Source organism: Trichomycterus rosablanca, chromosome 24 (genome assembly GCF_030014385.1).
Source record: "Trichomycterus rosablanca isolate fTriRos1 chromosome 24, fTriRos1.hap1, whole genome shotgun sequence".
Taxonomy (NCBI): Eukaryota; Metazoa; Chordata; class Actinopteri; order Siluriformes; family Trichomycteridae; genus Trichomycterus; species Trichomycterus rosablanca.
This window is the reverse complement of record NC_086011.1, coordinates 1743906-1770000: the sequence shown is the minus strand read 5'-3', so window position 1 is coordinate 1770000 and position 26095 is coordinate 1743906. Positions and strand designations below refer to the sequence as shown.

General features: G+C 42.2%; 1 protein-coding gene and 1 pseudogene across 1 annotated transcript; both read left to right on the top strand.

Annotated features, from left to right (window-relative positions):
- The window catches only part of LOC134302126 (cyclin-dependent kinase 2-like), a 3480-nt pseudogene extending 3376 nt beyond the window's left edge, over window positions 1-104 (top strand).
- An 11409-nt stretch (window positions 105-11513) lies between these two features.
- sarnp (SAP domain containing ribonucleoprotein) lies at window positions 11514-23235 on the top strand. Its single transcript, XM_062986321.1, has 11 exons — window positions 11514-11619; window positions 14589-14688; window positions 14830-14873; window positions 15208-15260; window positions 16765-16816; window positions 16963-17036; window positions 17778-17812; window positions 18233-18258; window positions 18534-18602; window positions 22854-22940; window positions 23086-23235. The coding sequence occupies exons 1-11, from the start codon at window positions 11587-11589 to the stop codon at window positions 23125-23127; spliced, it is 615 nt and encodes a 204-aa protein (XP_062842391.1). The 5' UTR covers window positions 11514-11586; the 3' UTR covers window positions 23128-23235.
- The last annotated feature ends 2860 nt before the right edge of the window (window positions 23236-26095 follow it).

Below are 26095 nucleotides of genomic sequence, written 5' to 3'. Positions count from 1 at the left end.
ACATCATGTGTCTTCCCAGTCCTCAAGAAAGCACACCCCAGCATGCCAAACGACTTCAGACCAGTCGCTACCAGTCGTCCATCACGCACTGGACCCACTGCTAACTAGAACTAGAAAATTTTATCATATCAGTCCTGTTCTATCATCTCTTCACTGGCTGCCAGTTAAATTCCACATTGATTACAAAATACTTTTACTAACCTATAAAGCGCTACATGGTCTGGCTCCACAGTATCTGAGTGAACTTATTAATCACTACAACCCAGCACGCGCTCACAAGATGCAGGGTTACTTATAGTTCCTAGAATTAAAAAGATAACGGCTGGTGGAAGAGCATTTTCTTACAAAGCTCCACAACTTTGGAATAATCTTCCTGCCTCTGTTCGGGATTCGGACACAGTCTCAATGTTTAAGTCTAGACTGAAAACATATTTATTTTCTCAGGCTTAGTATAGACAAAGGTGCAGAGTTTGGGGGTTCTTGGTCATAGAAACTTGTGGTGATCAGGGATGTTGGGTTGCTGTCGTTCTGCCTCTCTTGTCCGATCACTCTGGTTTGGGTAGGGGAGGTGGACGCTGATGTCTTGTGAAAGCCTTCATGACCTTGTTACCTGCTTGCTCTACCTTTTAGTTATGCTGTAATAATTAGGGCTGCCGGAGTCTGAAACTCACTGTAAAACTGTTTTACTTAACTAGCATTGTACATTATTAACTACATTCTCTGTTGTTTTACCCCGAGGGCATTCTGATGGAAACCTATTTACCCGCCGAGGTTAAGGATTAAAGTCGAGACTGCAGTGCCAACGATGCTGCTCCTGCCGGATGTGACGGGTCTGGAGTAATTGCACCAAGGATGACAAGAACTCACTACAGACTTTATTGAAGACTAGAGCGAATAACAACTCTATTATTATTTATTTATTTATTTATTTACTGCCAGTTATAACTTTTAGTTCATTTAATTCTGTGTTTGTATGATTTGTGTAAATCCTATTTATTTAAAGTATCCTCCAGACCGCCCCACCCAAGAAGGATGGGCCCTGCTGAGTCTGGTTCCTCTCAAGGTTTCTTCCTGTAATTTTCAGGGAGTTTTTCCTTGCCACAGTCGCCCTCGGCTTGCTCAACAGGGGTTTTTGTATCTGTTGGTCCTGGATTTTGTAAAGTTGCTTTGAGACAATGTCTATTGTAAAAAGCGCTATATAAATAAAGTTGACTTGACTTGACTGCAGTTTGCCTACTGGGAGAAGGTGGGGGTAGAGGATGCCATTCTCTATATGCTACAAGGAGCCTACTCTCACCTCGACAAGGAAAGCGGAGCGGTAAGAATCATGTTTTCCAGTGTGTTCAACACAATCCAGGCCCTCCTATTAAGAGACAAACTGTCGAACATGGGAGTGGACTCATTCCTGGTGACCTGGCGTGGACTCCCTCACAGACAGACCACAGTGTGTCAGGTCTAAGGACGGCTTATCAGTAGTCAGTAGCACTGGTGCACCACAGGGAACTGTACTTTGTTTACCCTGTTTGGTTAGCCTGTACACTTCCGACTTTAAGTGTAACTCTGAGTCATGCTACATGCAGAAGTTCTCAGATTACACTGCAATTGTGGGGTGTATTGGGAAGGAGGGGCAGGAGGAAGAGTACAGGGGCCTGGTGGATAACTGTGTGTCATGGTGTGGGTGAAACCATCTTCAGCTGAACACCTCCAAAACTAAAAAGATAGTGGTGGACTTCCGGAGGCACAGGCCCCATCTATGACCTGTCTCAACTGAGGGGGTTGATGCTACCTATCTATCGTCTGTTTTACCACTGCTTTATCCTGGTCAGGGTCACAGTGGGTGCAATTCACTGGGCAAAAGACAGGAAACTCTCCAAACAGGTCGCCAGTCCATCACAGGGCAAACACATGAACACTCACACCTAGTAGCTCCAATTCACCTGACATTGGAAGAACATACAAACTCCAAACAGAAAGGACCCAGACTGCTTTACCTGAGAATCAAACCCAGGTTTTTTTTGCTGTGAGGCGACAGTGCTACCCTTTATGGAATCTAGTTGACGCTTTGATTCAATTTACAATTGTGATCAAAAACGGTTAAAGCAACCGAGGGTTAAGTGCTCTGCTCAAGGGTCCAATGGTGGCAGCCTGGCGGAGGGAGGCTTTAACCAGCAACTTTCTGGCTACCCACCAATTACAAGTCCAGTACCTTAACCGCTGAGCTACCACTGACAACATGATGGGGAAAGCCCTCATCGCTTCATTTTAATGCCTATGGTTTTGGAATGGGATGTCCAGCAGGCTCACAATGACCATGGGCACTGACTGGATTACCAACCCTTGTGTATCATTCATCTTGCAGTTTTACTTAAAATCCTATAGTAGTCTGTGGTCGTCTATTAAATATAGATCACATGAGGTACCCAGGTGGCTCAGCGGGAAACTCTCCAGGTTTGAATCTTAGCTCTGCTACCGGTCGGCTGGGCGCCCTTTATTGGGCATAATTGGCAGTGTTCGCAGCAGACAAAATTGACCACCAGTCTGCTGGGTGGGAAAAACCAAACTAATAAGTGGGTGGGGACTTTAACTCTGTGTAAGGGATCTGATTAGGCGCCTGTACAGAAGTGGAGGAGCATGAAGATCAATGTGTTGCTCTACGTGCGTGATATTTGGCTTAATTCGCCCCGCCGAGGTATGGGCAAATTACAAGGGGTCGAGGGACTGTGTCATGCGTCGGAGGGTGCGTGGCAAAGCCAAATATACCCTCCTCACACGCGATCAGGATCCCCAGCAGGAGAACACTAATTAGCTACACTAAATCGGGGGAGAAATAATAAATAATAAATTAAATTAATTAATTAATAAATATGGATCACACACCAAGCAGAGCTCTCTTCCCTATCATACCGGATCGCAAACACAAACCCTCCCGATGGAATCTTTATAGGTAATCAGAGCCATCCTTGCGCCTGAGCAAGCATCATTTTATGTAACGCTGCTAAATAACACGCCAAAGAGCACAGCTGTTTACTTCCTGTCTGATCATTACAGAGACGCGTGGGGCATGTGAGACACATTTGCTAATCATGACTAACCAAAAGTTCCGCATTATACACCGATCAGGCATAACATTATGACACTCACTGTCCATTTTATCAGCTCCACTTACCATATAGGAGCACTTTTTAGTCCTACAATTACTGACTGTAGTCCATCTGTTTCTCTGCATGCTTTGTTAGCCCCCTTTTATGCTGTTCTTCAATAGTCAGGACTCTCCCAGGACCACTACAGAGCAGGTATTATTTGGGTGGTGGATCATTCTCAGCACTTCAGTGACACTGACATGGTGGTGGTGTGTTAGTGTGTGTTGTGCTGGTATGAGAGGATCAGACACTGTCCACTCTATCAGACACTCCTATCTAGTTGGTCCACCTTGTAGATGTAAAGTCAGAGACTATCGCTTATCTATTGTTGGCTGGATATTTTTGGTTGGTGGATTATTCTTAGTCCAGCAGTGACAGTGAGTATTTAAAAACTCCATCAGCATTGCTTTGTCTTATCCACTCATACCAGCACAACACACACTAACACACCACCACCATGTCAGTGTCACTGCGGTGCTGAGAATGATCCACCACCTAAATAATATTTACTCTGTAGTGGTCCTGGGGGGGGGGGGGGGGGGGGGGGCACTGAAAAACACCATTGAAAAACAGCATTATTTGGGTGGTGGATCATTCTCAGCACTGCAGTGACACTGACATGGTGGTGGTGTGTTAGTGTGTGTTGTGCTGGTATGAGTGGATCAGACACAGCAGCGCTGATGGAGTTTTAAACACCTCCCTGTCACTGCTGGACTGAGAACAGTTCACCAACCAAAAACATCCAGCCAACAGCGCCCCGTGGGCAGCGTCCAGTGACCACTGATGAAGGTCTAGAAGATGACCAACTCAAACAGCAGCAATAGATGAGCGATCGTCTCTGACTTTACATCTACAAGGTGGACCAACTAGGTTTTAGGTCTAATAGAGTGGACAGTGAGTGGACATGGTATTTAAAAACTTTAGCTGTGTCTTATCCACTCATACCAGCACAACACACACTAACACACCACCACCATGTCAGTGTCAGTGCAGTGCTGAGAATGATCCACCACCTAAATAACACCTGCTCTGTGGTGGTCCTGACTATTGAAGAACCGGGTGAAAGCAGGCTAAAACAGTATGTAGTGCTTCTATATGGTAAGTGGAGCTGAAAAAATGGACAGTGTGTGAAAAAAAAAGGAGGTGGTTTGATCAGTGCAGGAAACAAACAAAGAAAATACAAGCACACAATATGTTTCCCATCATATTGTCCAAGGCAGTTATATAATAATATAATAATAAAATGACAGTGAGGTAAAATCTAAAAGTAGGTTGTGGAGTTTTAAAGAAAATGGGTAAGAAAGAGTTTCATTAAGAATTATCATCATTATTTTCAGTCCAGAGTTTTATGAAGTGTCCTGGACTATTTGTTGTATCTGTGATTGTGTGTCATTTGAAATTTACTCCATTTATCTTCCCCAGCTGAGTGTTCAATGGCTCTGTGTGGTTGTGTAAGGCTTCATTATGACAGGAATTAGGCAGCAAGGCCATGAGTAATAGTCTGTATAGCGCATTCTTTTCTGCCTCTAATAAACAATTTAAAATATGTAATATATGTAGGTCAGATCTTTTACTTTTCTTAGACATCCGGGTACAAATTTAATCATTTTAAAAACATCTGTACAGGCTTTTTTTTATATGTATAAAGAGGTGCATAAACAGAGACAGATGTGGAGCTGGATGGTTATTCCTAGAATGCTGGGCTATGACAGCGGAAATTTGAGCTCAGATACCACTGTGGGAAGGAGCCTTCCCTAAACTGTTGTCAAACATTAAAGGCACAATTTGTTTTACATTACATTAAACTCTCTTAAGACTGAATTGGTATTCCCACAGATACACTATAAAGTCTGACAAAAAGCCTTCCAAGAAGAATGGAGATGGGGTGTTGGAGGGGAAGGTGTCAATTTGTCTGTCTGTCTATAAAAAGGCAACTCAATATTTGTGTGTTTGTCGGTCAAGGGAACGTGGCAACTTCACATCTGTCTATATATCTATTTATCTGTCTACCTATCTACAGAGAGGAGGGGGCAACTCGAACTCTAGTCTAAAGACTTGTGATTTGGCTTGGACCTAGCCTAAAGACTGTCCCCTTTTTAGCCAGACAGACAGACAAACAAACATGGAATTGCCCCCTCCCCTCTATAGACAGACTGACAGATAGACAGATATTGAGTTGCTATTGTCCTCTCTTTAGACAGACAGACAGACAAACAAGTAATTGCCCCCTCCTCTCAATAGATCGGTAGACAGATACAGTAACTATATATGGAATTGCCCCCTCCTCTCTATAGACAGACTGACAGATAGACAGACATTGAGTTGCTACTGTCCTCTCTTTAGACAGACAGACAGACAGACAGACAGACAAACAAGTAATTGCCCCCTCCTCTCTATAGATCGGTAGACAGATAAATATATATGGAATTGCCCCCTCCCCTCTATAGACAGACTGACAGATAGACAGACATTGAGTTGCTATTGCCCCCTCTATAGACAGACAGACATGGAGTACCACTTACTCCATATTAGACATACAGACATAGAGTGCCACTTTACCCTCTATAGACAGACTGACAGACAGACAAACAAACGTGGAGTTGCCCCCTCCTCCATGTCTGTCTCTCTTTCTGTCTAAAGAGGGGGGATGTCTGTCTAAAGAGGAGAAAGACAGACTTCATGTCTGTCTGTAGAGAAGAGGGGGCAACTCCCTGTCTGTCTAAAGAGGAGAAAGTGGCTCTCCATGTCTGTCTGTCTATCTACAGAGAGCAAACAGGAACTTGATGTCTACCTGTCTGTCTGTCTGAAAGGGGAAAAATGGGCACTCCATGTACGTCTGTCTGTCTAAAAAGGAGAAATGGGCACTTCATGTCTGTCTGTCTGTCTGTCTGCCTGTCTGTTTAAAGAGGAGTAAGTGACACTCCATGTCTGTGTTTGTTTACAGAGGAGAAAGTGACACTCCATGTCTGTCCGTCTGTCTGTCTACAGAGGGGAGAGGGGCAACTTAATATTTGTCAGTCTAAAAAGGGGAAAGGCGCACTCTATGTCTGTATGTCTGTCCTCCTAAATTAAGTGGGGAAAGAGGCACTCCATGTCTGTATGTCTGTCTGTCCTCCTAAATTAAGAGGGGAAAGAGGCACTCCATGTCTGTCTGTCTATCAGTCTGTTTATAGAGGAAAGGGGGCAACTCCATGTCTGTATGTCTTTCTGGCTGTCTAAAGAGGGGCAAGGGGCACTTTAGATCTGTCTGTCTGCCTATTTAAGAAGGAGTAAGTGGCACTTCATGTCTGTCTGTCTATAAAGAAGAGGTGGCAACTCTATGTCTGTCTGTTTGCCCATCTGTCTGTCTACAAAGGGGGACAATTCCATATGTGTCTGTCTTTCTGCCTGTCTGTCTACAACGGGGAGACGTACTTTTATAATAAGACATACAACAAGCTTATTAGCTTATTAAATGTAGTTATTATAGGGAAGTTATAATAAGCTAACTACATACAGGTGTTAATAGTGGTTGTCACACGTTGGTTATATTACAGCAGCAGTAATACAAAACATCTGCTGTAGTCCTTAAAAATAAATCCTGTCCTCTTTAAAGTAATGAGTTATAAGGAAATACTATTTCAGTATAAATCTGACTTGATTATAAAAGATTTTACGTTTGCACGGCTATAGCCCCCCCCCCCCCATACCTCATAATCTCTTTCATTTATTTTACATGAATCCATTTCTAATTTCCAGTTCTATTCCACGTCTGATCACTGTGACCTTTAAGTTCAACTTGACATTTTTACCCAAACAAGGAAAACAGTGCATGAATGAGTAATAAGATATTTGTCGAATAACGTTCCACACAAAAGTCTGAAAGACTGACAAAAAATAATTTTTTTGTCAAAAAAATGGGACAAAACTGCCTTTTGATCTGTATTCAACTAAAACAGCACAAAAGACAAAATATTTAATGGTTCAGATCATTAACTATTGTTTTTTTGGGTGTACATGCATAATCCTAATGTAATAGAATGTTTCGATTACATTGGGACAGGTGCATTATAGATCATGCAGTAATCACACAGGTAAACAGGTGGATAGGTGGCATGTGATGACAGTTGGCTGGGTGTAAAATAAGCACAGATGAAAAGCAAATCCTTGTGATACACCAGGGTGTCCGTATTTTTCTTGTTTGGGGGGGTCTGGGTCCTTTTCTCCTCGTGTCTGCCTGGGTTTCTCCCACAGTCCAAAGATGTGCAAGTGAGGTGAATTGGAGATGACTATGTTTGACATTAAACGCTGCAAAATTACACGCTGATTACATTCATGACAGGACAGGAAGTTACAGGTCACACAAGATTCATTAGTCACAGTCACAGACAATTGTGTATCTCCAATTCACCTCAGTTGCATGTCTTTGGACTATGGGAGGGAACCGGGAACATGTAAACTCCACACAGAAAGGACCTGGACCGCCCCACCTGGGAATAAACAAATCCAATGCTAGATATAACACAGCTGCTTAACAGTCTAGGGTCTCTATTTATATATTGTACGTCATATTGCTTTACACATTTTTAACAGGAGATAGGTCTGGACTGCAGCCAGGCAAGTCTTGCTCCTGCACTTTCGTTGTTGTAACATATGCATTAGCAAGGAGCATTAGATAGATAGATAGATAGATAGTTAGTTAGTTAGATAGATAGATAGATAGATAGATAGATAGATAGATAGATAGATAGATAGATAGATAGATAGATAGATAGAAGATAGATAGACATAGATAGATAGATAGATAGATAGATAGATAGATAGATAGATAGATAGATAGACATAGATAGATAGACATAGATAGATAGATAGATAGATAGATAGATAGATAGATAGATAGATAGATAGATAGATAGATAGACATAAATAGATAGACAGATAGACAGACAGATAGATAGATAGATAGATAGATAGATAGATAGATAGATAGATAGATAGATAGATAGATAGATAGATAGATAGACATAAATAGATAGACAGATAGACAGACAGATAGATAGATAGATAGATAGATAGATAGATAGATAGATAGATAGATAGATAGATAGATAGACATAGATAGACATAGATAGATAGATAGATAGATAGACATAGATAGATAGATAGACATAGATAGATAGATAGATAGACATAAATAGATAGACAGATAGACAGACAGATAGATAGATAGATAGATAGATAGATAGATAGACATAGATAGATAGATAGATAGATAGATAGATAGATAGACATAGATAGATAGATAGATAGACATAGATAGATAGATAGATAGATAGATAGATAGATAGACATAGATAGATAGATAGACATAGATAGATAGATAGATAGATAGATAGACATAGATAGATAGATAGATAGACATAGATAGATAGATAGATAGATAGATAGACATAGATAGATAGATAGATAGACATAGATAGATAGATAGATAGACAGACATAGATAGATAGATAGATAGATAGACATAGATAGATAGAGAGATAGATAGATAGATAGATAAACATAGATAGATAGATAGACATAGATAGATAGATAGATAGATAAACATAGATAGATAGATAGATAGATAGATAGATAGATAAACATAGATAGATAGATAGATAGATAGATAGATAGATAGATAGACATAGATAGATAGATAGATAGATAGATAGATAGATAGATAGATAAACATAGATAGATAGATAGATATATAGACATAGATAGATAGATAGACATAGATAGATAGATAGATAGACATACATAGATAGATAGATAGATAGATAGATAGACATAGATAGATAGATAGACAGACAGATAGATAGATAGACATAGATAGATAGATAGATAGATAGATAGATAGACATAGATAGATAGATAGACATAGATAGACAGATAGACATAAATAGATAGACATAGATAGATAGACAGATAGATGGATAGACATAGATAGACATAAATAGATAGACAGATGAATAGATAGAGATAGATAGATAGACAGATAGACATAGATAGATAGATAGATAGACAGACAGATAGATAGATAGACATAAATAGATAGACAGATGAATAGATAGAGATAGATAGATAGACAGATAGACATAAATAGATAGATAGATAGACAGACAGATAGATAGATAGACATAAATAGATAGATAGACAGACAGATAGATAGATAGATAGACATAAATAGATAGATAGATATAAATAGATGAATAGATAGACATAGATAGATAGATAGATAGATAGACATAAATAGACAGACACAGATAGATAGGTAGACAGACAGATATATAGAATAGACAGACAGATAACTTTATTAATCCCATACATAGGGATAGTCAGTTATTACAGCAATTCCAGGTACATTAAAGCATAAAGAATTAAAGTACACAAGTAATGTTGAATAAATAGAATAAAAAATGTAGTATGTCATATAAAAAAACTTAAGAAGTATCCTAGCAGTAAATATTTTAGATGAGATATGTAATATGTGATATACTAAGCTGTTGTAAGTGTTAAATAATAACAGATATGTAATATAGTCTTTATAAACAGAGTGTTAGAACATGCTCCATGAGTCCTGATAGTAGTTTAGTGTTCGATGATGTCCTGAGCTAGTGAAGCAAAAGGTTTGTGATTTAAAAGTGAGTCATTGAACTATTATGGTGGTTTATGTTAAAATAAATAAATAAATGAATAAAAAGAAATTGACATTGACCGGATGATTGATAATTCGGTTTGGTCGACTGTTTGGTATTCATTGATGAGCATGAGTGGTTGAATACAATACATGGACAAAAGTATTGGGACGCCCCTTTTAACTTTTTAATTAATGTTATTCCGGCACAACAGTTGCTCACAGGTGTAATAAATCACTTATATAAAGTTATACAAGTGTATGTTTCCAACTTTGCAGCAGCAGTTTAGGGAAGGCCCTTTCCTGTTCCACCGTGAGTGTGCCCCTGTGCACAGAGCCCTGACCTCAGCCCCACTCAACATCAGTAGTCATACAAATGCGGGCGGCACGGTGGCTAAGTGGGTAGCACTGGCGCCTCGCAGCAAGAAGGTCCTGGGTTCGATCCCCAGGTGGGGCGGTCCGGGTCCTTTCTGTGTGGAGTTCTCCCCGTGTTCGCGTGGGTTTCCTCCGGGAGCTCCGGTTTCCTCCCACAGTCCAAAGACGTGCAAGTGAGGTGAATTGGAGACACTAAATTGTCCATGACTGTGTTTGATATAAACTTGTGAACTGATGAATCTTGTGTAATGAGTAACTACCGTTTCCTGTCGTGAATGTAACCAAAACTGTAAAACGACGTTAAAATCCTAATAAACAAACAAACAAACATGTTACAAATGCTCATTTGGTTCTGGATGGGCACAAGTTCCTACAGACATACTTCAAAACTGTTCTTGCTGAAAAGATCACATAAAGGTCACCTAATTTTAACACTACTCGTTTTAGAAGCTCATGATCAGGTGTCCAAATACTTTTGGCCGTATAGTGTCAGTAGAGAAGAGCTGCAGTGATACTTAAGCAATAGTGTTACAATTATACACTAAGTATTTAGTGACATATGGGCTACAGTCAGTAATGGTATATACCTGTTGCTCTGTCCACTTTATTACCAACTGTCATAAAAGGACCTTTATACTGTAGGACCACCACTGACCAGACAATGTTCTGTTAATGGATCATTCCCCAGCACTGCACATGACACTGACCTAACAACATGGAAGTGTGTGTGTGGTTCTGGTGTGAGTACAGCAGGTGCAGCAGTGTTGTTGGGGTTTAAAAAAATCCTGTTTCAACTTCTGGCCTCTTTATGAGAAACACAAACCCTGTGCTGGTTATAAGTGGACACACACACAACGTGTGTTCATCGCTGCTGGCTTTATATTATTGTTTTGAGCATTATTCTCCTAGCATTGGCACTGAGGAGTTCAAAAATCCCAACAACACAGCTGTACCTAATACGCTCATATCTGTGTGCCATGGACTTTTATTTACAGTCACCTCACCTAAACTCTCGTCCAGCATGTACAGGAGTTGAAGACGGGGAAAGCCGAGCATTTTGACTCTCACTACATACTCTCACTACATACATGTATAAACTATAGGGACACAAGAGGGTGTGGCTCTCCGTACACAGCGCTGTACCGCACTGCACTCGTCAAGTGTAGGTGATAAAGATGTTCGATTGATGTGCACGTGTCGGAGGGGGCGTGGAGCAGCCTTGTTCTCCCCAACAAGCCTGTTTAAACATATTCGTTTTTAAAACGGTACGTCCAACAACATCATGGTTAGTGTCCACATACTTTTGGAGCGTGTGTTGTTGTGTTTGGTGACTGTAGGGGGCGACATCACTTCTGTGGAGTCACAATAAAGAGACGCGGAATCGGAGCGGAACCGAAGAAGAAAGCAGTAAGAATGGCTGAAGTGATTGAACTCCAGAAACTGAAGGTAAATAATAAAATCATCTGGTTTATTACTTTGGAATATATATTGTTGCTACTTTTAAGGTCAGTAAATTAAATCCACTTTTGAATTCGTTTATTTTGGGAGTATTTTGTTTTACGGGACACGTTTAGCTGTGTTAAGCGTGGTAGCTGTTTAGCTAACGCTAGCATCGGAGCTAATTTTATTTTTATTTATCAGACAGAAACATTAAATGTTAGTTTTGTTGCAGCTGTTAAAAGATAAAAGTTCATCAAAATACAATTTATGTAGCTCTTATATTTTCCCTGTGATAGCTAGTTTGTTTTCACTGAAATTTCAGTTTTTGTTTTATTTATGCTTAAATTAGATCAGGGACGTGGTGGGTCCGGAAAAGTCTGGGGGCAAGGCAGAAACACACCCTCTGCAGGGCGTTAGACACACACACACACACACAGATACACACATACATACACAGATACACACACACATACAGATATACACACATACATAAATATACACACATACACATACATATATACACAGATACATAGATATACACATATATTCACATACATAGATATATACACACTCACACAGATACATATATATATATATATATATACACACATACATACATACATACATACATACATACATATATATATACACACACATACATACATACATACATACATACATACATACATACATACATACATACATACATACATACATACACACACACATACATACATAGATATATACACACTCACACAGATACATATATATATATATATATATATATATATATATATATATATACAGTGAAGCCTGAAATTATTCATACCCCTGGCAAATTTTGACTTAAAGTTACTTTTATTCAACCAGCAATTTTTTTTTTGGACCGGAAATGACACAGGCGTCTCCCAGAAGATAATAAGACGATGCACAAGAGGCATCATTATGGAAAAAAATATTTCTCAGCTTTTATTTACATTTGAACAAAAAGTGGCATGTCCAAAATTATTCATACCCTTCTCAATAATGAATAGAAAAGCCTTTATTGGCTATTACAGCAATCAAACGCTTCCTATAATTGCTGACCAGCTTTTTGCATGTCTCCACTGGTATTTTTGCCCATTCATCTTTAGCGATGAGCTCCAACTCTTTCAGGTTGGAGGGTCTCCTTGCCATCACCCTGATCTTTAGCTCCCTCCACAGATTCTCAATTGGATTCAAGTCAGGACTCTGGCTGGGCCACTGCAAAATGTTAATGTTTTTGTCCGCTAACCATTTCTTCACCACTTTTGCTGTGTGTTTTGGGTCGTTGTCGTGCTGAAATGTCCACTGGTGCCCAAGGCCAAGTTTCTCTGCAGACTGCCTGATGTTGTTGTTGTGAATCTTGATGTATTGATCTTTTTTCATGATGCCGTTTACTGTGATTAGGTTCCCTGGTCCATTGGCTGAAAAACACCCCCAAATCATTAGGTTCCCACCACCATGTTTGACAGTGGGGATGGTGTTCTTAGGGTTGAAGGCTTCTCCTTTTTTACGCCAAATGAAGGATACATCCTTGTGGCCAAACAATTCAATTTTTGTTTCATCTGACCATAAAACAGAAGACCAGAAGTCTTCTTCTTTGTCCAGATGAGCATTTGCAAAGGCCAAGCGAGCTTTTGTGTGCCTTTTCTGGAGAAGTGGCGTCCTCCTTGGTCTGCGTCCGTGGAACCCAGCAGTGTGCAGTGTCCGTTGGACTGTCTGCCTTGAGACGTTGCCACCAGCAGAGCCCAGATTCACCAGGATGGCCTTGGTGGTGATCCTTGGATTCTTTTTCACCTCTCTCACTATCCTCCTGGCCAGCACAGGTGTCACTTTTGGCTTCCGACCACGTCCTCTGAGATTTTCCACAGTGCGGAATGTCTTGTATTTTTTAATAATACTTTGCACTGTAGCCACTGGAACTTGAAAACATTTAGATATGGCCTTATAGCCCTTTCCTGACTTGTGAGCTGCCACAATGCACAGCCGCAGGTCCTTAGTGAGCTCCTTTGTCTTAGCCATGACTGTCCACAAACCAACTGCAGAGAGTTGCTGTTTTTCACCTGTTGAGTTGATTAAAACAGCTGTTCCCAATGAATCAGGGTAATTAGGATGCTTTAGAACAGCTTGGACTATTTGGAATGGTATAGAACTTTGGATTTTCCCATAGACTGTGACAGTTTGCAAAGGGTATGAATAATTTTGGACATGCCACTTTTTGTTCAAATGTAAATAAAAGCTGGGAAATATTTTTTTCCATAATGATGCCTCTTGTGCATCGTCTTATTATCTTCTGGAAGACACCTGTGTCATTTCTGGTCAAAAAAAAAATTGCTGGTTGAATAAAAGTAACTTTAAGTCAAAATTTGCCAGGGGTATGAATAATTTCGGGCTTCACTGTATATATATATATATATATATATATATATATATACACACATACATACATACATAGATACACACACACTCATATAGATACATGTACATACTTAGATATACACACACACTCACACAGATATACACACATACATATATACACACACTCACACATACATAGATACACATACTTAGATATACACACACTCTCACAGATATACACATACACACACATGAGAAATGCACAGACAGAAATAGAGATACAATTCTGCACGTAAAAGAGAGACAAACAGGGGACTCACACATGGACACACACACATGTTGAGACATTAGAAGTGCACAGACATGGACAGACAAAAAGAGACGCAGACTGAACCGTAGCAGTTTGGAGCAGTCGTTTCACCTTGTCATTTGTTTTGCGAAAACTGGGGAAGAGCTGAACCCTCTCACAGACGATCAGGGGGTGAGAATTAAACCCATGTCCTCGTGGTACAGGGTGGCACACAAATCCGTGGCTTATTCCCTCCACATGAGCAGCCTGCAGATTAAAGTTTTCTTGATTTGCCTGTCGTTTGCAGTTGGCCGAGCTGAAGCAGGAATGTGCAGCACGAGGGCTGGAAGTCAAAGGGAACAAGGCCGACCTGATCGCGCGGCTGCAGGCGTATCTTGAGGAGCACGGTACGTGTGCGGATGAAATGCTTCTTGCTGATCAGGTTTTGTGGTTTGTATGTCGTGTACGACCTGCAGCCGTCGCTGGATAACACGGACCGAGGAGCCGCCCACCTCTGAGTCTGAATGAATTGTTTGTTTTCTTTTCAGAGGAGGAGGTGAACGAGGAGGAGGTGTTAGGAGAGTTTCCAGAGGTGATGATTATTTTTGTATGAATTTAAACGATTCAGAAGTATATTAGCTATATAGTAAGTAGCTAGAGTAGCCACTCTTCTAAGAAGGCTTCTCGCAAGACTTTGAAGTGTGTTTGTAGGAATTTGTGCCCATTCAGTCAAAAGGTGGCAGCATTTATATGACTGAGAAGTGAGGTTCTAAAGCTGTTGGTACAATGTCTTTAATTAAAGGTTTAATAAAAATCCTCCTTAAAATCATCTCTTTTTGTTTATCTAGTTATGCTTCAGTGCATTCAGATTATTAATCATAAATAACGCTTAAACGAGGAGAAATCTAATCGATGATTTGTTTCAGGAGGTCTCGCCGAAAGCCGAGCCTGCAGTTGAAGCGCCTGCTTCACCTGAACAGTAAGTGTGTTTTAGATAGATAGATGGATCGATCACTTTATTAATCCCACAGGGAAAGTCCGTTATTACAGCAGCTCAAGATACATTAAAGCAGAAAGTATTAAAGTACACTAGTATAATTGTACATCACTATGTAATTAAATAAACAGAATAAGAAATGTAGTATGTAAAATAACAGTGTCATTGCAGTTAACATTATCAAATGAGATATGTAATGCATCATTAAACTGTTATACGTTGTTCTTTGCAGTAAATATTAACAGAAGTGGGTGTTTTATGTGTTATTAAGAGTAAAACGTGTTTAAAGGTTCGTTGTTTTTATATCGTACTCATTAGGGAAATAATTCTCAGTAAATAATGTCAAAATAATCAAACTTTTATTGATTAGATCAAACAAACCTGCAGGCTGTATTTTCTAGAGACTCTAACAGTGTAGCTTGTGGCCACCAGATGGCGCGTTAGGACTAAATTCTGTCCACCGTGAACAAACCTGATCACGATTTAACACACAGTTACTGTTTATATACTGAATGTAACATCTTATAGAGAATGTAAGACTTTTTATCAGGTCAGATTTGATACTGAGAAATAAATCATTAAGATTGTAATACGAATAAAACATGGACTATGCCAGGGGTGTCTTAACTTTCCTGGCACGGTCTGTATATTCTTGATTGGGTCGAGGTCAGGACTTTATAGATAAACACAGGTAACAGGTGATGCAGTCGTGAGTACATAACGGAAGCATTTACGAAAGACTCGGTCATTAAGATATTAGATATTCCTCAAATGTAGAAATGTTTAAATCCAGATTAAAAGCGTTTTCTTGTGCCTATGATTGAGTTCTAAATTCTGCACTCTATTACTACTGCACTTTAGATCTTTATTGTTATACTTTTTATAGTTTTTTTTAATGTTTCACCAAATACTTTATTTTCTTTAAGTTAGTCATGTTCCTTATTTGTTAATCTGTATGTAAAGCACTTTATCTCTCTGGTTTTAGTTTCATGTTTTAATTGTAACTATTATTTATTATAATACATTTTTTCTTATATAAAGCTCTTTGAATTGCCACTGTGTGTGAAAGGTGCTATACAACTAAACTTGCCCTGCCTTGCCTAGTAAACGACGATGCGTTGAGGTTTGGAACTTAGAAAAACTGAACATGAGCAAACCAACGTTTTATGTATTTATTTATCTTTCTATTTTCCACAAGATTCCTGACAGGAACAAAAGTATTAATGGACAAATACAAACAAGATAAAAATGAGTTGAACGTAAACTCACATAAATAAACACATTTTCCACAAGAACTAGAGTAATTGATTGAACTCATTAACGTCCCTAGTTTGGGCGGCTCTGCAGTAGGTGGATTGGTTCTGCCTGGCTGGTGTGAGCAGCTCTGTGGTTCCTCAGTGGATTGATTAAGCACCGCTGGTTCAAGACATGCAAAACCTCATAAACAGCTTCAGCTTTTTTAAGTTGTTTTTCTTTCTTTCTGCAGGGAGGCCGAGAAGAAAGTCATCAAAATCTCCCTCTCCGAGTCAGCTGATCAGGTACTGCCCTCAGATCACACCAGGAGTATGAAAGAGTCTCGACGCCCCTGTTTTTGTCTCTCATTGCATGTTGAGGATGTTCAGATGAAGTGAAAGTGATTCGAATCACCTGATTTTGTTTATATTTTGATTTGATTTGGTTTCAGAGGTTGATTAAGAGAGCCGAACGCTTCAGTCTGCCTCCCACTGCGGACAGCAAGAAGGCCGCCCGAGCTGCCAGGTGAGCAGGGCTGGACTAGTTGGTTGACTAGCTGGTTAAGACCAGGCATGAAATGTCATGATGATGGATCCACCTTTAAACTGTGAACTGTAGACGGCTCGAACACCGCTGGGACGAACTGGAAGAGTCACAGTGTTCTTGTTCTTACAAATGCACCTTTGCTTGTAGGGATATAAATCCTTATAGTTTCTAGAGCTGTAAGGCTGGCGTAACCTAGCGAGCTCGCTGTCGGGTGTCTACATACTTGTAGCCTGGCTCATGCAGATATAGATCTCTGAAAAAGTATTTGCTCCCTTGATGTGGTTTAAAACTGGACCTGCTTTATAGCCAATAAAAAACAAACAATTATTTTTTTTCATGTTTATTTTTAGTCTAATTTTGCTGTTACCATTTTCTGATGAACCCTGAAAGCCAGTGATGGTGCGCAAAAATAATATATGTGTTAATGTTTAATGTTGTTATTCTGTTTGCTGGTGGGTGGTGGGAACGTAAATAAACCTGTGGCTTTAATTCTGAACAATAAGATGCATTAGAACTGAATGATTTTGGCTTCTGGGGTCTCGTGGGGTCAGAAACGAAGGCGGCTTGTTATCGTTTCTGCTTCATATTCATCTCGTACGTGCGTGCGAGTGCCGTTATGACTCCAATCGACATGGAATTAACGGCTCACCTTTATTATCTCGGCGTATTGATGAATTCCAGCCCTGGTTTGATACCTGTTATTGTTTTATATTTGATTAGATTTGGAATGCCAGAAACATCGGCGCCCTCCGAAGGTGAGTTAGCAACCAGCGTCCAGACACACAGTTCATCAGACACACAGTTCAACTCCTTTAATGATGTATTTTTAGCTCGTAATTTTGCAGAAATGTCACGTTTTAATGCACCCCAGATTCTGAATCTCGGGCGGTGACCTGTGCTCGCTGTGTTCACCAGTAGCTGGAAATACAAAGCTGGAATTCAGGTTCTGTGTGGAGTTTGCATGTTCTCCCTGTGTCTGTGGGTTTCCTCTCACAGTATAAAGATCATGGTTAACCTGTAACTACCTGTCCTGTAAAGCATCATCTAATCTGTAAAGCATAATCCCAATAAACATCAATAACTGAAGTGGTTCAAACGTAACTCATTAAAATCTGTTGTGGTGTTGAGACGTGTCCCGTTTCTCCCGGTCTGATCTCCCCTCTCGTGTTTTACAGGAGCCTCTGCTGCCCCTAAAGCAAACGTAAGTATGAAACTTATTTATTATATTTTCTGGTTGCTGTAGATTTGTGAAGTGAAGCGTAGACACGGCAGAGAGAAACTCGGTCTCGCCGTCTCACAAAACCCCCTGAACTGTTTAATTCCACCTTAAATTACAAGCATGAGATTGTAAGGTGGGAAAAACCACCTCGATCCACTGGAAACGACGACACGGAATCCGGCGTGAACGCCGTTTTGCCACGTATATGATAATATCGTGCATCATGACGTTAATGGTTTGATTCCTCCGCCCATCAGGTGGACGTTGAAGTCCTGAAGAAGAGAGCCGAGCGCTTTGGCGTGAACGTTTCCTCCGTCTCCAAAAAGGTGAGTCCCATAAGAGTGTAAACGCCTCCCAAAAAACAACACTGGAGTAAAGTGAGGGTTTAATAGTCGGACTGAATGCAGAGGGTGTGATTAATGAAAAATGACACGCTGTCTTTTGTACTATGTTGGAAAGTCCCCGCCCTAAATAAGGACGTTAGTGCCGCTCAGGTGGCGCAGCGGTAAAATACGCTGGCACACCAGAGCTGTTGTTCAGGGATGGGAAAGCCGGACCAGGGTTCCTTATAACTGGTGCAATTACGACCTCTGCTGGCTGAGTTGAGAAATAATGATGACCAGGGTGTGGCTCTCTGTGCACAAGGCTGATCCGCATATGAACTCGCCTCGTGCAGGTGAAAAGATGCGATCGGTACTGCACACGTGTCGAAGGGGGGCGTGTGTCAGTTGCGAAGCTTCTCAGTCAGCAGGGGAGGATTGTATCGGTAGAGGCGAAGCGTAATGCAATCAGGGGAACTGGATATGACTAAATTAGGGGAGAAAATTGGAAAAAATAAGAATGTTAGTAAAACACTTGACGATTCCTGCTGAATCGGTCGTGTCCGAGGCTCTCGCGCGGTCATTTTTACCATTTTGACTGAGGAAGAACCAGGAGCACGAAGCTAAACACACTCACCTGTGTGAACCTGTTAGATCGTTTGAGTGTGTGTGCGTGCGCGCAGTCATGTCAGCTGGTTATTAGAACACTCCTGCAGGGATTGAGTGACCCTGAAGCATGCGTGTTGAGTATCGATCGGACGGGGAGTGTGCGAGAGGCGGAGGGTCGACCGGCGCGGCCCCCGACACCCGCGTGAGCGAGCGGAGCTGCGCGGGGTCAAGTGTGACACATCATTATAACGGTGTTGATTTAGTGAGGCCGTGCCGAAGCGCACCTCCTCCCAGGGGGGGGCCGAGAGGGGGGATGGACGGCAGGCCGGCGTGGTGGACGAGAAAAGGGGCCCTCTCGAATCGCTCCTCGCTCCCTCTCCTCCCCCCGCCGGCCGAGCTCACGCGCTCTTATTCCGACAATCGGATTGCGGATTGATTTTTTTTTTTTCGGATGTACGATGCTGCGTGAATCGATGAGCGACTCGGGTGTTGTCATACACCCCACAGCCACCACCTCCCTCTCCTTCACCCCCTCCTCCATTAGTATACCCCTGACCTTTAACCCTAGTTCACCTGTAATGTCAAGATAAGCTCTGACAAAGCTGCAGGTGTCCAAAGCTGCTCACTGCTCCGGAGTCCAGCTTCTGGACTTGTCCTGATTGTATTAGGGCCTCGGAGAAAAAGGCGAGAACAAAGCGAGCCTCCCGCCAAAATAAAGCCCGTCACTCACACAGAGATGTGCGCCGCCTAGTGGATGATTACTGAACTACTGGTCGGGAATTTTAAACCATCCGGACATTTGGTTTTCCAGATTTTGACCGTTAAATGGAGGTTCCACTGTGTTTAGTTTCCTCCCTTTTATATCGTGGTTATAAGCGGTGAGGGAGGGAGGAGTAATCGCTCGTGTCCGAGAGACGCTTATAGTCCGGATTTAGCTCCATCTGAATTCCACCTTTTTGGACGCTCAAGGAAGCTTTAAGGGGAAGAAGATTTTCATGTGGTGATGATGTAAAGGCAGCGCTGCATCAGTGGCTACGCCGGCATTAAAAAGTTGGTACGACGCTGGAAAAAATGCATCGGAAGGCGATGGAAAGTGATGGAGATCGTTTTTGAAAATTCATAAAAAATAGAGTTAAAAAGGTGCGGAAACTTTTTGAAGACTCTCGTATTTGTTTATTTGTGTAGCGGCTCGACTTTTCTTCTCCTTGTTTGATGGACACATTATCAGCTGATAGAAAAGCATCTTGTGCGGCAGTGGTCACACACACACACACTCACACACACACACACTCACACACACACTGCTTTCTGCACAATGCGTGCCACGATGTCACGTCACTCCGAGTCCCATCGGGTGCCACTTGAATATTTCGCGTTCGCATCATAAAGGCAATAAAAACGATCCCGAAGCATAGAAATGACGAATTATGTAAACGCGTCCCGCGATCGCCGCGTCTCCGCCGCCGGAAGCGTTTCCCCGTGGATCCCCGGCGCACTTAGCATGCAGGGAAAACGTCATCGGGTCTCATTGCGAGTCTCGGCGGGTTTTCACTCATTAGTCTGAATGAGTGTCACTAATTCAATCTGCTCCAGGAAGGCTCTGTGAATAGACGGGAGCCGAGGCCTCGGACGACTCGGAGAGGCCCTGCGTACGGCCCGATATTGTTCCAGGAGGCAAAAAGAAAACATGAGCAGGAAAAGAGAGGGAGAGAGGGGCAGAGAGAGGCTGGGTGGGTGGTTGGGTGGGTGGTTGGGCAGCGTGGGGGCTCACAAAATGAACTTGATGATCTCGGGCGATGGAAATGAGATTGGCCACCACTGTATGAATGCTGAGCGAGAGGAGGCCACGCTGGGCTCTCCGCTTTGGCATCCGCGACTATGGAGACCCGCAGAGCCATTCAGCCGAATCCTGGCTCGGAGGAACGCTGCCCGCTTCGTAAGTCATGCTGCAAAATAACCGACTAACAATAAAAAAGGAGCTGCGCTGGAGCGTTTCCGCTCCCAAAAGAACGGACTGAGAAGCCTTCTCATCGCAAACAAATCATCTCTCAGCTTTACTAAATAAGTGGAACTTTATAATGTCAGAAATGCTGGGCGGGGGCGTTCGGAGCGTATAGAAATGCACATTTTGTGTCTTGTTTTTATAATTGCACATTTTTATCTGATAATGATTTGAATGATAAAGCCAACAGGAAATTCTATTTGCACGGCGCTGCTTTTAGTTCGTGTTTGCTCTGTTTTTGATTCGGATCGATTTGCTCTTAGCATAATTGTATGGATTTACTTCCCATTGTTGGCCAAGACAACTGTTCCATATAATCATGCGGATTGGGATTTATCTGGGGACCCGAAGTTGCTAAGAAATGGTTCCACTTCTTCAGCCTAGACTGAAGGGTTATGGTCAAACCAGCCCTGTTTATAAGGGCACAGAGAAGTCACCAGCCGGAGATGTTTGTAATCGCTAATAAATGAGGTGCCCGTGAAGTCGTTTAGGTTGCCAGATGGATGTTTTTGGTTCTAAATCCACACGCCCGATCGTAATCAAGGATATTTTGTGATTTTATGATGTCATAACGTCTAACGAAGGCCGACTCGGCGTCGTCGAGGATCTGCCTTCATACTAAATGCTTTGTACGTGTGTCAGAATCCAGATCTGTTAATCATTAAATACATACCTCGGGTCACTGCTGACCTGCGACCTCAATCGACCCCCAAACTTAACCCCCCTCCCCAAACACACACCTCACCTGTTTATTTTAGTCGAGCCCCAAGTATAACATTCCACAAGCTTTTTGTTTTCAACCTGAAAGAACCAGAACCGGAAAAATACTTCATAAAATGTATGAAAATGATATTTTTAATACTTTTATTCATTTCACCCCAAATTTTCTCCTGATCTTGTGTATCCACTTTCACGATCGTATTTCAGTTCTGCCGCTGCGGAGCTCCACTCTTGCTGTGTTCGTATAAGGATCTGAATCGAGCATGGAGAGTCACGCACCGATCCCCATTATCCCCCGTCTCTGTGCAGCACCATCGATCAGCCAGCAGAGGTCGTAACTGCAGCACTTATGAAGAATTCCTGTTTAGCCATTGTCCCGCCCCTTGCAGAAACATGGCCAATTGTAGGCTCTGGGCTTTTAATCAGAAGGTTGTGAGTTTGTATGCTGGTGCTGCCAAGTAAGGCCTTAACCCTCTTGGCTCCAGAGTGACAAAAGCTGCATTTACATTACTGGTATTTAATAGTCGCTTTTATCCTAAACAACATTCAGCTGTGATCGAATATAAGGGTTTAATGGAGTTGATCAGGGACCCAGCGGTGACGGGACTTGAACCAGCGACCTTCTGAGCACTAGTGAAACACCCTAAACCATTGAGCTAGCACTGCAATCATTGCGCAAACGTTTTATTAGAATAATGACCAAGCAATACACAAAATGACCAGTCCGGACGGTGCCAGGTTTCTGGGAGCTGGTATGTGTGATAGGACCCAATTTTCCACCCAACGTGTTCCAAATAGAACCGGCAGAGAGACCGAGTGGGGTGCACCCGAAAACTAAAGCCGAAGTAAGTCTTGGCGCACATGGGGATGTTTTTTCACTGGTCAGTCGGGCGGAGTTTGTTTATCACTCGTTCTCGTTTGTTCAGGTCGAGGAGGACGAGAAGCTGAAGAAGAGGAAGGAGAGATTCGGAATCGTCACCACGGCGGCCTCGGCCGGAGCCGACGATGCGGAGGTACGAGGATGCCAGTTGGGCATGAACGGAATGGGTGAAAAGGGAGGCGGGGGTGGAAATATTATTTAAATATGACAATATTTTAAAGTAAATTTTAATATTTGCTGTATATATAAATATTACAGCTTTTTGATTTCTCTTTCAGGCGAAGAAAAGAAAGCGAGCTGAGCGCTTCGGAAACGTCTGACCCGATTGCTTTATTTTTATTTTTTTTAATGGAACGTCCACTGAAACGTGTCACTGCAGCTCATTTGTGTTTTAAGTTCTTTATTAAACGTCTCTCGGGTTTCTCAAACGTCGACATCTTCAGTGTTTTCTTTTTGAACAGATTTATCACTCGTTTATTCTCTTATTTAACATAAATAATAGACTCAGAATCCCAGGCGGTGCTGTCGACCTGGCCAGGCGCTCAATTGGGCACAGTCGGCCGTGCCTGAGGGAAGGGAGGTCGGCTGGGCTGGGCTGCATTACAACTGTGCGATAGCGGTTCTGTAAATGTGTGACGTGGCCTCCTAATACTGGCCTAAAAATTATGATCGACTACAGCTGGTGACTTCTCTGTGCCCACATAGGACAGTCTTAGGTTCTGGGGCTTCCGGTCTCGTCATTTCCAATCCTGCTGTCGGCAGCCGCTTCTTTTCACCTACTAGTGTCTCGCAGAGCGGCGGAAAGCCGTGCCATGCTGCTCTGTGTTTACTCTGGCTCTTCAGTGTCGGAGGAACTAATGATGTAACATGCTGTCGTTTTTTTTACAGTCAGTGCTTGTATACAAACGTTTCTCGCTTGGCATTAACGGGTCATAATTTAGGTTAATTAGGAATAAATCCCTCGTCAGTGGTGTTTTTATGCTCCTCGTTGCATCATGTTTGTCCAACCTGAAACGATCCACCTACCGGCAGGCCTCGCCAACATTACGTCAGAGCGGTTGCGGGCCGGAGGTGGGTGGTCTCGCCTCGTTTGCATCAGTAAGAGGCTCGTTTGTCCTCTAAATCCTCCTAAATTAGGTTGATGAGGGGCCGTGCTATCGGCTGATGCTAACAGGGTCACCCCCCCTCCGGCCCTGCGCTTTCGTTAAGGCCAGGCACTGAGGTTGACCTGAAGGCCTGGCTCACAGTCAACCTTCCAGTTCACTTCCCAGTTACGTAATGCAGGTTCATATTAAAAACACGAGGGTTAGACTTTTATTTTAGGCTAAATAAACGATTTATTGGTAGAAAAAAAGAGACCAAAGAAACCAAAATGAAGAAACCAAGCAATTCATTCACACAAACTTCAAGCTACAAATTCTGAATTGGTTTATCTACACCGAGTAAGACGTGGATGAGACGGCAGGAGGTTGTCGAGGGCGGAGGACCTGCGCGGAGGAGAAAATAATGCAGGCTGTTCAGGGATTATTTACATCCCGGTGTAATAAAGTCTCTCCTCATCGTACATCAACACCTTAAGAATCTGTTTCATCTGATAGGAAGTGCTCGATGCGAGGAAAATACCAGCGATGTATCCACGTCGCAGCAAATTCCGTACCTTCAAAATGGGGAAGTGACTGATGAGTGCCAATTCTGGATGTTTGATGGTTCTGAAATGTCGCAGTTGCGTGTTTTTATTTACGGCTGTTCACACTCAACACTCTAAGGTTGGAATTCTTTCGTGGGGACGATTCGTTTCCTTATGGCTATCGGATTTAAGACGCTATGACCACGCAGTCGCGCTAAATCAGTCGATACGGGTGTCGAATTAAAGCGTCTAGAGGTTCAGCAAAGATAAAAACTTTTTCATCGAAATTTTCTAATCCTCTTTTCTCATGGACATCATTTCTGCAAAATATTCGTGAATAAGAAATTTTCAGCTATCAGATCGACTATGATGTCTTAATGAAGAGGGGAAAAGATACCAATCCTATAATGTATTGGCTAACTGAATTATTATTTTTTTATCCAGCAAAGCATTTACAGATTTTCTCCCCTAATCTAGTCATGTCCAATTCCCCTGATTGCTCCTCTATACTGATTCGACCCTTCACCGCTGACTGAGGACGCCTCTCGACTGACACTCGCCCCCTCCGGCACGTACAGTCAGTACAGACTGCATTTTTCACCTGCAAGAGTCGAGTCCATACACTGACGGGCACTGTGTGCGGAGGGCCACACCACCATCAGCATCATTCCTCAGCCCTGTGCAGGCGCCAACAGTCAGCCAGCAGGGGCCGCAGTTGCACCAGTTTGAGGATCTATGATCCGACTTTCTTACCCTCTTACCCTGAACAACAGCCAATCGATGTACATGCTGCTGCCCAGCCCAGTCGGAAAGGCAGAGCTGAGATTCGATACGATGTATTCGAAACCCCAACTCTGGTGCGCTAGCGTACTTTAGCGCTGCGCCACCTGAGAAGCTTTTGTTATTTTTTAGTATTTTTTTATTTAGAAATGTAGTGAATTCAGAAAGTATTCAGACACCTTGACTTCTTGAACACGTAATTGCGTTGTTGATTTGATTTGACCATCAATCTGCACTTAATCAGCCAAAAAAAAATCACATCCTGTTTGCTTTGGTTATCCTTGATCCGTCTGGATCTTAACTGGAGTCACCAGTCTGGAAAGGCGCACCAGGGTCGATTTGCTTTAATTAAGAACCAAGTCATGACGTTCCAGGGACTGTCTGTGAATCTCCGAAATCAAACTGTGGCAGGGTGTCGATCAGGACCAGGGTATAATGCTATATAAAGATTTGAGAGGTTCCAGGACTTCAGTGGTCCTCCAATTTAAAAACGATCTGGAACCTTTTTTCGGCCGAATTGGGCATCCGGGTAGGATGGGCCTCGATCAGGGGTCAGGAAGCTCTGAAAGAGGTCCCGGGCTTGTAAAGAGGAAAAAGATTCTCTGCTTTGATGATGTTTGAACAGCAAGTGCTGCACATGACCTGGCTAATATAATCCCTACTGTGAAACATGGTGGTGGTAGCATTATGTTAGGAAGCTGCTTCTGAACAGCAGGAACAGGGAGACTTTTTACATTGACATTTACATTTTATGCATTTAGCAGACGCCTCTATCCAAGGCGACTTACAGTACTGTGACAGTATACAGTGGTTAAGGGCCTTGTTTAAGGGCCCAACAGTGGCAACCTGGCAGTGGTGGGGCTTGAACCAGCGACCTTTCG

What these genes read in the sequence shown, in the direction of transcription:
- sarnp (XM_062986321.1), top strand. Translation starts at nt 11,587, where the DNA reads ATGGCTGAAGTGATTGAACTCCAGAAACTGAAG. An exon ending in AACATCGGCGCCCTCCGAAG is followed by an intron (nt 17,813 to 18,232) that starts GTGAGTTAGCAA and finishes CGTGTTTTACAG; the next exon opens with GAGCCTCTGCTGCCCCTAAA. An exon ending in TTTCCTCCGTCTCCAAAAAG is followed by an intron (nt 18,603 to 22,853) that starts GTGAGTCCCATA and finishes TCGTTTGTTCAG; the next exon opens with GTCGAGGAGGACGAGAAGCT.